This window comes from Rhinolophus sinicus, chromosome 2 (assembly GCF_057876585.1).
Source record: "Rhinolophus sinicus isolate RSI-liver-muscle chromosome 2, RSI-T2T, whole genome shotgun sequence".
Taxonomy (NCBI): Eukaryota; Metazoa; Chordata; class Mammalia; order Chiroptera; family Rhinolophidae; genus Rhinolophus; species Rhinolophus sinicus.
The window spans coordinates 147399791-147412234 of NC_142502.1; the positions used below are offsets into that span (position 1 = coordinate 147399791).

Here is a 12444-nt window from a genome sequence, read left to right on the forward strand (position 1 = left end):
GACACAGCATAATTTATTTCAGTTTCAACATTTTTTAAAACAATTTTCCCCCTTTATCCTTCTTCACCCCACTTCATTCACACTCTCCCTTGCCCGCTGTCTTTGGATCTTAAATATACTTAAGTTCTTATAAGATAAAGTATTAAAAATAATTAACATTACAGTAAGCATTACTGAAGAATTTTGAATCTATTTCAAAAATCAAATTTAATTCATTCTTGATGATATGTCTATAGAACTACAGTGTCACATTTAAAAATCTTACAGTAATTTTACTTTATTAAAGTATATAGAAATAATGGGTAATTTTAATTGACAGCATTTGCACACTGAAAATAAACTTGTGACAATTAAGATCTTAATATTACTAGAAACTTGGAATTTAAAACTAGGTTCTTATAGAATTTAAATATTTAATCAGCTTTTTAGTTAAACGTATTACATTTGCACAAAATATGCTCTTTAACTTATACAATTTAAGTGCAACCATTTTATCATCTTTAACCTTCAGGGCAAAGATGACGTTTATGATCGTATGCTGCTAGACTACTTCTTTTCTTACCATCAATTCATCCATCTCTTATGCCGAGTTGCAATCAACTGTGAAAAATTTACTGAAACATTAGTTAAGCTGAGTAAGTATAAAAGATGAGCAGTAAATTCCACTGAATTATTTTAAGCCCCTACCCATTCAGAAAGGGGAGAGAGAGAAAAAAAAAAGAGACAATCAATCCTTTTTTTTCTTTTTTAAAATGAATGTTTAAAAATATTAATTATTCTTGGGAACATTTTTATTTTTATTAAGAAAACACCAACTTACTGGTTTCCATTGAATAGTTTTGCCCAGAGTTTCAGCTGGCCTATAAAGGAGTGTGGAGTAGGGCTGATCACTTTTGTGCATAGAAGCCCAAGTCCTCCTCCACCTGCCCAGCAGAATTTCAAAAACTAAAACTGCTCTGCTTAGGGAGACAGGCTTAGATGGGCTTCCCCAGCCCTAATCTTGAGGGTGAGATGAGATCTGTAGTGCCAGCTGTGCTTTGGAGCTGGCCGAGAACAAGCTGAGTGGGCTTGCCAGGGTGAAGCAGAGGTGCATATATGAGTAAATTAGGAGGTAAGTCTCATAAAATAGGTGAGTAAGAAGAAGGGCAATTTGAAAAGGAATACATGAGAAATAGAAAACAAAACCAGTGAATTATGAAGGGGGAAGAAAATTCAAATTTTTTGATAATTGTCTCTCCAAGGATATGCCTAAGAACTGTTAGAGAATGCTCCCTGCCATTGGGTAACTTTTGCTAGCTGATAAGTCTTTGGAAGACATGTAGTCTTCCTTCAGATGTCCCCCTATCTCAGAACCTCCAGGATCTGTGTTTCTTAATTCTTTAGGGATGGCCCAGGATCTTGTCCAGTTCTGTAGTTTTGTTTCAGAGCATGGGAAGTAAAATACTCATGGAACCACCACCCAGATCAAGAACTAGAATATTACCACACGCTGGGAGTACCCTTGTGCTCCTTCGCAATCACTTCCCCTTCCTTCCTGTGGAAAAGGTTTTCATCCACTATAGGGAGGGCAAAAGAGGTGAACTTACTTTAGGTTTCATTATCCAAGAAGAAGGAAGTGGTAACTGCTGTCAGGGATAATTCCTCTTCAGAAAAACCATCTTATTGGTAAGTGATTAGAGCATCTTGGATTTGCAAGGTTGTTCCTTCCACCTGTTATCGTTAGCTGGTTTTATGTGTGGCTGAAGTGCCAACATGGGCAGTGGTGGGAGGGATGAGGATCTGCTCATGGCCATTTCATGATTACACGATTGGGTTGTGGCACTTGGTTAAAAGCTAAAACCTAGTAGTGGCAATGATCAGGTCTGAGAGAATATCCAGGAGTTCTAATAACACAGGCTTGCTCCCAGATAAGGATAAGACTTACAAGATACTGACCTTAAGAAAAGTCTTGCTTATTTTGTTCATATGATTTATACAAAAAATTAGGTAAGGCATTATTTTAGATACTTGAACAGCGCTGACCAAATAATGAATGTTCTACCCTGTTTGGAACTGTCTTCCCCCTCAACACAAATACACAGTTTCAGGGAAGTTAAACATGGAAGGAAGGAGGAGGAGGGAAGGACAGGACACACACTTAGCCATTCACATTAGCTGAATCAGCTTTCATAATATTTGATACTCTCCTAGCTCTTATAATCATGAGTCACTGTTGATGCTGCCTCCAGGCTTTAGTTCTCTGCACAAGCACTATTTTATGGAACTTTCTACAAGGGTGGAAATATTCTCCAGTTACATCACCATTCACGGTATGATAGCCACTAGTCATGTGAGTGTTGAGGATCTGAAATGTAATTAAGGAACTGAATTTTTATTTGGTTTTAGATAAATTTAAATAGCCAGATGTGTCTGGTGGCTACTGTATTCAATAGCACAGCTCTCGACATAAACCAGAACCATCACAAATTGAGCAGGAAAGATATTTTTCATGGTTATAACTTAGTTAATGCAGAAAATTGGACATTATTTTGGATATGAAGGTGAGACAAAGACCTAAAACAGTGCTTTCCTTCCGCCTCTTGTAAATGGAGAGATTATGTCCCAGTGTTTGAAGTTAAGTCCTTCCAGCTGAAATGATTCTTTCCAGGGAGAGGCACCTGGAAAGAGGCTTGAGAACAGCAAAGCCCACATTAATGAGTGTAACGGGAAACCGAGAGTTGATAGGGAGTTTTAATTTGTATAATGTCTTTAGGAAATTATATTTGGCAACAAGGAGAGGAAAGGATAAGTTTAAATTGGTTGTGTCCTTAATCATGTGAGCCTTGAGGTTAAATGGTCCAAGGGCCAGGATATTGTGACCATAGATGGATTGTCTCAAGACCGATATTAGATTGCAAGTCATTTCCAGTGTTGAAGATAAGTCTTTGTGGTAATTCTTATATGGGTAACTGAGCAGATTTTAAGATTCCTTAGGGGATAAAAAGGAATTATGTAATAATTGTAGATCAGAATTTCAGGGGATAGAGTTGCAAGTACTAAGTAGTAAACAAAGGGAGTGTTGAAGTACTTTTAAAGTGAGGACAGTCAGGCATATAGGGTTTTAGGTAAGAGAACTGGGGAGAGAATTCAGGGAGAGTGAACACAGCTGCTGACTGCCGTATGAAATAACTGTGTCTGAAACCACAGTATTGTGGTATTTAAAAGTAACAGAGTTTAGCCAGAAAAATTCTGAAAAAGAATAATAGTAAGAGGGACTGGCACTTTTGATTTCTAAAATACTAAAGATAGTGATTTTTTATTTCTTAGTATGTAGTCTATATACATAGTTCACAATTTAAAACAATATCAAAAATATACACATTTTTGTATCACTCACAGACCTGCCTCCCACCACTTTTATTCATTTTTTGTTTATCCTTTCCGGGAGGCATAAAAACAGCAAATATGAGTTTATTTTCTCCCCTTTCTTAAGTAAAAGTAAACTACAATGATTAAAATCATGTGATGCAGATACGGACGTAACATAGGCAGACAGTGGAAAAACAGCCCCAAAACAAACATAAGGCTACATGAGGATATATCACATTAGTGGTGAATGGTGGTGTTGACATCATTGGTTAGCTATCTGGGGATGGGGGCGTAGGGGAGTATTTAATACCTACTTCACTCCTTAGACCAGGTACATTCCAGGAGGATTAATTGTAAAAAGTAAAATCATACAAATATTAAAGAAAAAGATATTATGTGGATACCACCTTAAGATTTGAAAGATAATGTTAATTAAGCAGGACACAAAACCCAGAAACAGTAAAATAAGAAATTGAAAATTTTGTCTACATAAAAATTGAAAATAATGTTTAAAAATGATACAAATTGAATTAAAATATAAACAGCTAATGGGAAAAACGGTTTACTCTTAACAGATAAATAATTAGTATTGCCAAACTACAAAGAATTTTTTGGATTCAGTGTGATGGGTAAAGAACATAAAGGACATGAACAGGAAGTACACACACACACACACTCACACACTTGGTAACTATGAAAAGTTGCCTCATGTTGCTAATAAAGCCAACAATGATTTCGCTCCTTTTTTTTTCAACTCTGAGTTAAAGTTTAGATGATATGCATATTTAAATAGTTTGGGGAAAGAAGTTTTATAATGAAGTCAGTCTGGGAGGCCATTTGGCATTATAAATTTAGATTGTTCATGCCCTTTGACCCAGCAATACCAGATCTAGGAATCCACCCTACTCATCATAAGAGTGTACAACAACATACATAAGATGTCCGTTTTCACTTGGTTTGTATTAAATACAAATTGGAAACAACCCAATGTCCATCAGTAGAAGCTTATTAAGTAAAACATAGTTCATCGATACCATACGGTCTTCAGAATAAAAAGATAGGAATTGACCTTGGATTACATGAAAAAAGCAAATTGGAAAACTGCAGAATATGACTATTCTTTTAAACAAAGGGAAAAATCACTCGGTGTATGCCAAAAAACAAAAAAAACAAAAGATTATACTCTAGCTGTATAAGGATAAAATAAGGGAGTGTTTTCATTTTCTAGGTTAAATAGCTGTAAGGTTTAAATTATTGTAATGATCATGCTTTGCTTTCATATTTGGGAAAAATGTTTTAAAAGTAATATAGAAAACTGATACTGTAAAACTCTTAATACCATTTTTTTAGGTGCCATAGTTCATGCAGAATTAACAACAAGATGCTCAAGTCGAATTAATCTTAATAACAAATCCCTAGATTTCATCATTGAATTAAATTTTATTTTCAGAAAAAAGAATCTCTATCACCTTTATTATTTAACATTGTTTTTCAAAGTTTTCTTAATCTGTTAGTAAATGAAAGTAAAAAATAGACTTTTTTTTTGCAAGTAATATTATGATGTACTTTTCAAGTACCTAGAAACTGCAGCCTTCAAAATCTCTAGAATTAAAAAATTAGTTGATAAAAATAAACAGATTAAAATTTCAAATTATAAAAAGCACAGTTCTGGTCCATGGTACTGATTGGAGAAACAACTGGTTAGCTGTTTCCCAAAAGGCAACTGGGTGCCAATCATTTAGTGCAGATCAGAAATCAACTTTTACCAGTCCACCAAGGGCAAATCCCTTTATCCTAGGCTAATATATGGTAATTACATTTAATAGGTATTTATAATTCTACTTATCATACCAATTTGTTAATTTACAAAGAGGAAGAACTGGCACAGGAATCTGAACATTTCTGTGGTAGGGCCAGCAGATTTTTTCCCAGTATCCTACATGGGAAGTCAAATAAAACAAAGTAGGTGGCTTGGTCAGTATGAAGTCAGAATGGGGAATTAGAAGAATCAAATGTGTGATATTCTTAGGCTAAGATGTCTCGATGATTCAGTCTTGCAGTGGAGCGTTAGTCATGGGCTTTCATCCATTGGCTAAAGCTACCACTTTCTGTGGATGCTTGGATATGATAGACACTCCTATGGAAAACTAGACAAAGAATCATAACACAATTCAGATCGGAGAAACCCTAACTGATAAACATACATATGAAATATTTTATCCTCACAGCAATCATCTAAATTACCTACAAAAGCAGTTTTTAAAAGTTTTTTCCTCTAATAACACATCCAGCAGCTACAGTATAAGGTATCACGAATTAAGAAAATACATGCTTACAACGATGTGATTACTGTATATTAGTTCCTTAGTGGATGGCGATAGGAAAGATAAGTGGTACAAAAGCTTGCCCGTCCCATTTACTGAGACAAAGTGTGGATGTGTGTCTCAGAATTTTGGCGACTGCATCTCCCTGTGCTTTGCACCCAACACGTGAGACTCCTCAGAAAGCATTGGAGGAGTGTGTGGAGTAGGAGGTCGCTGGCCTCTACCTTGAGTCTCAGAGCCAAGATGCGCCCGATCCTCTGTCTTTATGAAAATATTAGAAACTGAAACTGTTGTTCTGAAGGAATGGCCTTTCTTCCAAAGGAGGTGCAGCTCAGAGAGGGAATAGATTAGGACGGTCTTTAGCTCACCGTCGGTGTGTTTTCCAGAGTGTGGTGGACAAGATGGCCCAGGGAAAATATTTTTTAGTAAATCAGTATGTGTAGACCTTACTGTATTACAAAAATAATGTAACTAGTACACGAAACCCATGATTTCCTTAGATGTTATTGCCCAAGATGAAGCTAATGTAGCATTAGCTTAAGTGAATCTAAAGAACAGTATTAACTAAACAGTACAAGTGATGGAGAGATATGAAAATGATTCACGAATAACTGAAGTTTGGGAAAACACTGATTATTGAAAAGATTGTGGGCTTTAGAATCAGATAAATTTGGGCTAGACATACTATATCACACACAGGCTTTTGAGATGAACCTGAGCAGATTATGTAATCTCTATGAGCCTAATTTCCACATCCCTAAAGGGCAAAAATGATAAAATAATGCCTCCCAAAGTTGATGAGAAAATTGTGATTATCTAACATACCTAGTGCCATAGATGCTAGTATGTGTTTATTTCCTTCTTCACTTGTAAAGATACTTGTATCAGAATATCACTTAAAAGTGATCTTAGATCAAGAAGGCCTCCATGTATTTTGTTTGTTGTGGTAGTGCTGGCTTTTTGGTAGTTGTGGAAAATAGGAATAAAGATGGTTTTACTTTGAGGGATATTTGGGGGGAAAAGAATAAGACCAGAGAAACATAAATTGTAGTATACAGTCTGCTTTCACATGACAGGGTTCATGTCAGGGCAGCCTCTAGTTCAGGGGTTGGCAGACTTTCTGAAAAGGGCCAGACACTAAACATTTTGGATTTGTAGGCCGTATATGGTCTCTGTCACATATGTTTGGCTGTGTTTTTTTTTTTACAGTCCTTTAAGATGTGAAAGCCCATTTTAGCTCACATGACCATACAAAAACGGGGTATGGGCCACCCTCTACTTTTTAAGGGTAATGATCAGGAACATGGGGACATAGAGACTCTCTTCCCTGTAGACACCAGTTTTGGTGACATATCCTTGTTTGCTTAAGTATATTGGATGAAGTAGAAAGATAAGAATTTCCCTGGGTCTTTACAAAGGTATTCATCTTGACAGGAAAATAAATGAGCTTACCCACAAAAGGGAGTCTAGGCATCTTTGGATGACTAAATTGGGTGAGTGATCTGACTTCCCTTTCTAATCCTTGGTGTAACCCAGAGGTTGGCAACAGCAGCCTGCATGCTGCCTGTTTTTGTATAATCAGTGAGCTACCTGCAAGCTAAGAAGAGTTTTTAGATGGTTTAAAAAAAAACAAAAAACTAGGTTATATTAAATTCTGAATATTTTGTGACACGTGAAAATTACGAGATTCAAATTTCAGTGTTCTTAAATATAATTGGGGCTATTTTCACACCACCTCTGCAGAGCTGAGTAATTGCAACAGAGATCATGTGGCCACAGAGACTTAATATATTTACTGTTCGGCCCTTTACAGAAAAAATTTGCTGACTTGAGATCTAATTCATAATTTTTTCTTAAATGGAGGGGGATAGCTTTTGTATTTCTCCTTCTCCATGATTATACTTTCCCTGGAGGTGGGAGTGTAGATGATGGGAAATTTACTGTGGTATTGCAACTTCTGTGCTTTAAGAGGTGGGAGGGCAGAGGGTAGGGGAACCAATTTCTTAAAGACATAATTGACACCTGGAATAGTCAAGAGGAGGAAAGATTAAATAAAACAGTAGAGATTCCAAATAGGATGCTGACATACAGACAAGTATAGTCCACCCAAAAGCTCCTGGGGACAAGGCTAGAGCTGTTAGACTCAGAGCAGTGTTTACCTGTATCTACCATGAAGATAATTCTCCCTGTCTTTGGACAAATAAGGTAAAAGAGGAAGGAATGATGTTTTCTAATTCTTTACATCCTCTTTTAGACCTTGCACAGACCCCCTAACCCCCTTCACCTTGCAGTCTAGCTATTCCATGATAATTATCTAATAGGCAGAGTGGTACCTTAATCCAAGAAAGCTTTGGAACCACTTGCAGTAACTTTTATTGGATTGTCCCAAATAAAGTTCCAGTATTCACAAAGTAGCATTGGTTTAAGTTGCCTCAGGTCCTTCTAGGAATGAGGTGTGGGATATAAATAAATTCAAAGTGCATTGCATTCTAAATTATGTCACTGGTTAAAACATTGCAATGAATTCTTCCCTTTAAGTATTGAGTATTTTACATATTTCTAAAACATAGAAAATACGCAATTATGACTAGAAATAGCTATAATATTATACCTGCAGTTTAATACCTTAGTAGTGTAATTTATAACCTATTCTGATTTCTTTTCAAATATCAGGTATCCTAGTTGCCTATGAAGGTTTGCCACTTCATCTTGCACTGTTCCCCAAACTTTGGACTGAGCTATGCCAGACTCAGGTAAAGAAAATGAGTTTTAGATGATTTGGTCTTTCGTTTTATCTGACCCATGTGGTCAGTAATTTTAGGAACAATGGGTGCAAAACTTGCTGGACATTGGGCATGTTTTAGAATCTTGGTAGGTGAATATGATTAATGGAAATGATAGCTGTTAAGCATTGGGCATCTAGTTGCCCTTTGGGATTTTTTCCTTCAGCAGATTTATTTATATCACAGGATATTTTAAATAAGCTGTTTGTAATTGAAGTCCTCATTTATAGGTCAATATAAACAGTTGTGAAAGTCCAAAACGGGGAAGAAGGCAGATGCCACTTCTTGCTCTCCCTCCCCTTCACCACTCCGAAAGCTCTAGCAGAAACCATTTCAGCAGTCTGTCCTTTACCCCTTTTTTTATCTGTTACCTCGGAGTAGTTTTTCAAGTCTCATGCACTTGTTTTCTTATCAGTAATCTCACTGGGGAAAAGAAACACTGTGCCATTCTTACCTTAAGTGTCTAAGAGCCAACCTCTTAAAGTGGGCACCTAAGGTAGTGCTTGTTGAATTGTGGAGGAAGAATCTCTCCACAGGGAGAGGGGGAGAAACCAGATTGGTCCTAAGGTTTGGCTCATTCCTTAGATCAGGTGTAAAGGATCCCCACTTTTCTTTAGACACTGAAAACACTGTTTTCCTACCTGGTTGCATCTGCCCATTTCCAGAGGAAGAGATGAGTTTATTAACCTTTCATTAGCATAAACCTTTACCAACATTATAGTATCTCAAATACTGTAACTCTGGTCCAGCCTCCTACCCAGGCAGTAGTGCTCTGTATATTCTCCTAATGGATGTGTCACATGGTACTGTAATAGTTGTTTCTCTCTCTCCTTGTCCCAAACTGTAAGCCCTTCAAGTGCAGAGACTTTATCTGAATCATCTCTACTCCTTGAAGAAATGTCATTTTGTTTTCTATTGTGGAAATCTTTGAAAGGCTAGGATACATTGATCATATGGCTTAGTACATAGTAGACATTCATAAAATAACTGGCAGATTGATTTTTGAGCTGAGTTTTGTCTCAAAATTGAAACAGATCTCTGCTTTTTCCCTCTGTTGCTGCTGTTGATCTTTCCTTTTTATTTGGGTAGTTGCTTTTTTTTCTGTACTCTGCCACTGCCTACTGCTTCGCTATTGTTCTGTACGACTCCCTTTACTACTTGGCTTTTTTCCCCACAAAATTCACCATCCCCCAAAAGTTCCCTTAAAGCCAGCCAACTAAGGCTTTTAAAGCCCCTGCCATCAATCCCATGCAAGAAACACAGGCAGCAGGCAGAGGCTATGACTGGTAAAATAAGGCAGATTTTCTGACACTGAAGATCGGAAGCCCTCGGTCCTGGTCCTACTCAACTTCTAATTTCTTGAGTGACCTCGAGCATTTTACTTACAACACTTGCTTAATAAAATGTATAAATATATAATGTACATACTACTAAACTTTGTCCTATTTTAAAAGGTCTGTTTTGTTTTCCATATAAATGATCTATTATTAAAACACACATATAAATAATCTAGGGAATGTATCTACTTAAAGACATACTACTTGTGTTTAAGAGAGCCATGACCATTTAAAAACAGGAAAACCAAATTTTAGCAAAATTTCCGTATATTGGGACCCACTAATTCTGTGTGAAATAATTAGGAAAAGAGGTTTGCTGTTTACCTTTGCAATTTTTATGGGGGGGAAGGGTGTTTACCAAATTTACTGCTAATGAGATTAAAGGTTTAACTCATTTTAGAGAATACTTAAAATTTGTCTTTCTGTTCGTGTGCTTTAGTTACCTGTTAATTATTCATTCTCTCTGACAACAGTCTCAAATCCTAATTTGTCCAGTCTTTGTTAACTCTCTTAATGCAAGATAATAAAGCTGCATTTCTTTTAAAAACCTATTCCGTTTTTGCCATTCAGACTTTTTACAAGTCTCTCCCTCTAGCACTCACTCTTAAAGTCCGAGATAGTAATATTTCACTAGGCAGCCAGTTTCTGTACCTGAAAGTTTAGTAGACTGAGTTAAAGTGGCTTTTCCGATACGATTTTAAGACTTTCGGTGTACATCATAAGCAGTGTGTTTAAGGTTTGCGGTTACTTCAGTGCTCAACCATCAGTACTTCTTCTCCCCACTTTAGTCTGCGATGTCAAAAAATTGCATCAAGCTTTTGTGTGAAGATCCTGTTTTTGCAGAATATATAAAATGTATCCTAATGGATGAAAGAACTTTTCTAAACAACAACATTGTCTACACATTCATGACACATTTTCTTCTGAAGGTATGTTGTGCTTCGGAAACTCAATGTATTAACCTCCAGTTACTTAATGGTTGGTTGTGTTTTCATTATGTTGGTCTTTTGGAGATGCTTTTAAATCTTTTTTTTCAGGTTCAAAGTCAAGTGTTTTCTGAAGCAAACTGTGCCAGTTTGATCAGCACCCTTATTACAAACTTGATAAATCAGTATCAGAACTTGCAATCTGATTTCACCAACCGAATTGAAATTTCCAAAGCAAGTGCTTCATTAAATGGGGTAAGAACTATAGAAAGGAATAGTCGCATACTTCAGAACTTTCCTTAAATCAACTCCAAATTAGGCCTTGTATGATTTTTTTTTTAAAGATTTTATTGGGAAAGGGGAACAGGACTTTATTGGGGAATAGTGTGTACTTCCAGGACTTTTTTTTCCAAGTCAAGTTGTTGTCCTTTCAGCCTTAGTTGTGGAAGGCACAGCTCAGCTCCAGGTCCAGTTGCCGTTGCTAGTTGCAGGGGGTGCAGCCCACCATCCCTTGCGGGATTCAAGGAATCGAACTGGCAACCCTGTGGTTGAGAGCCCACTGTGGCTTTGTATCATTTTACTTTCACAACTTTAGCTTAAATCAAATATGAAAATAAACTCACCAAATTTTTAAAAACACATACTCACTGTGCCTGTTATGTTGTACACACTATTACTGTACAAGACATGAGCTACTGTCATTAAATGCTAGAGGCAGTAAGACCACTAAGAGGAGAGACACTCCCTTTATCTCTACTTGTTTACATTTTTTTAAACATTACTTATGATGTTTATTTTATTGCATATAGCTCATGAGTAACTGAAACAAACCGATTAATGATCTGCCGGTTTAAAGCCAGTTAAAACTAGGGAATTAATACGTTACCCTGGATAGACTCCCATGATAGCTGTCATAGAATAGTGGGACACCCTGCACATGTGTGCTAGCTCATCTCCATCAGCAGCCACCCCAGTAACAAAATGCTTGGATGCCAGAACAGATTCTAGAGATGAGTGAAGAAGACCTTAACTATTTGTGACATCCATCCAGTATTAGCATATTTGAAAAACTGATTTCTAGATTAAGGTTTAAATTTCTCGGGGATCATTTAGGGTTTCTTTTTAAAATTCCTATGTAAATTGTTGATTCTATTATTTTTCCCATTTTCAGAAAACATTATTTGAGTCTTCAATCTGACTTAATGGTGTGGTACATAAAATAATGGTATTACTGACTCAAAACTGATGAGATATAGTAGTATCATAACGCGGGCTTTCTAGTTTCAGCATTTTTCTAAACATGCCAGAGAAACCAGGATGAATCCTGGAAGCGTAGTCATGTGCATTGGACTGTAAACAAAGTATGTTAAAATGTTGGCTTTAGAACTTGAAATGTTCGTATCTGGGTTTTTGTAGGACCTGCGGGCACTTGCTTTGCTCCTGTCAGTACACACTCCCAAGCAATTAAACCCAGCTCTCATTCCAACTCTGCAAGAGCTTTTAAGCAAATGCAGGACTTGTCTACAGCAGAGAAACTCACTCCAAGAGCAAGAAGCCAAAGAAAGAAAAACTAAAGGTTAGCCTTGTGGACCGGTATTGCCTTTCGGGTGGGAGAAGGGAAGAATACACGGGGTCGTGTGTTCAGTTGGGCCTCCTAAGCATAAATGCTAAAAAGGAAACTTCCCACAAACACCCCTCAGTGTGATCTTAATGCCTCCTTTCAGAG

General features: G+C 36.9%; 1 protein-coding gene across 2 annotated transcripts in view; it reads left to right on the top strand.

Moving 5' to 3' along the window:
- The window catches only part of USP34 (ubiquitin specific peptidase 34), a 205895-nt gene that overhangs the window by 192188 nt on the left and 1263 nt on the right, over positions 1-12444 (top strand). For both annotated transcript variants that reach the window (XM_019717509.3, XM_019717506.3), the window contains 5 exons: positions 512-635; positions 8346-8425; positions 10581-10721; positions 10830-10973; positions 12135-12294. In XM_019717509.3, the coding sequence (XP_019573068.3) occupies positions 512-635; positions 8346-8425; positions 10581-10721; positions 10830-10973; positions 12135-12294 (649 nt within the window). The remainder of the gene's footprint in view (positions 1-511; positions 636-8345; positions 8426-10580; positions 10722-10829; positions 10974-12134; positions 12295-12444) is intronic.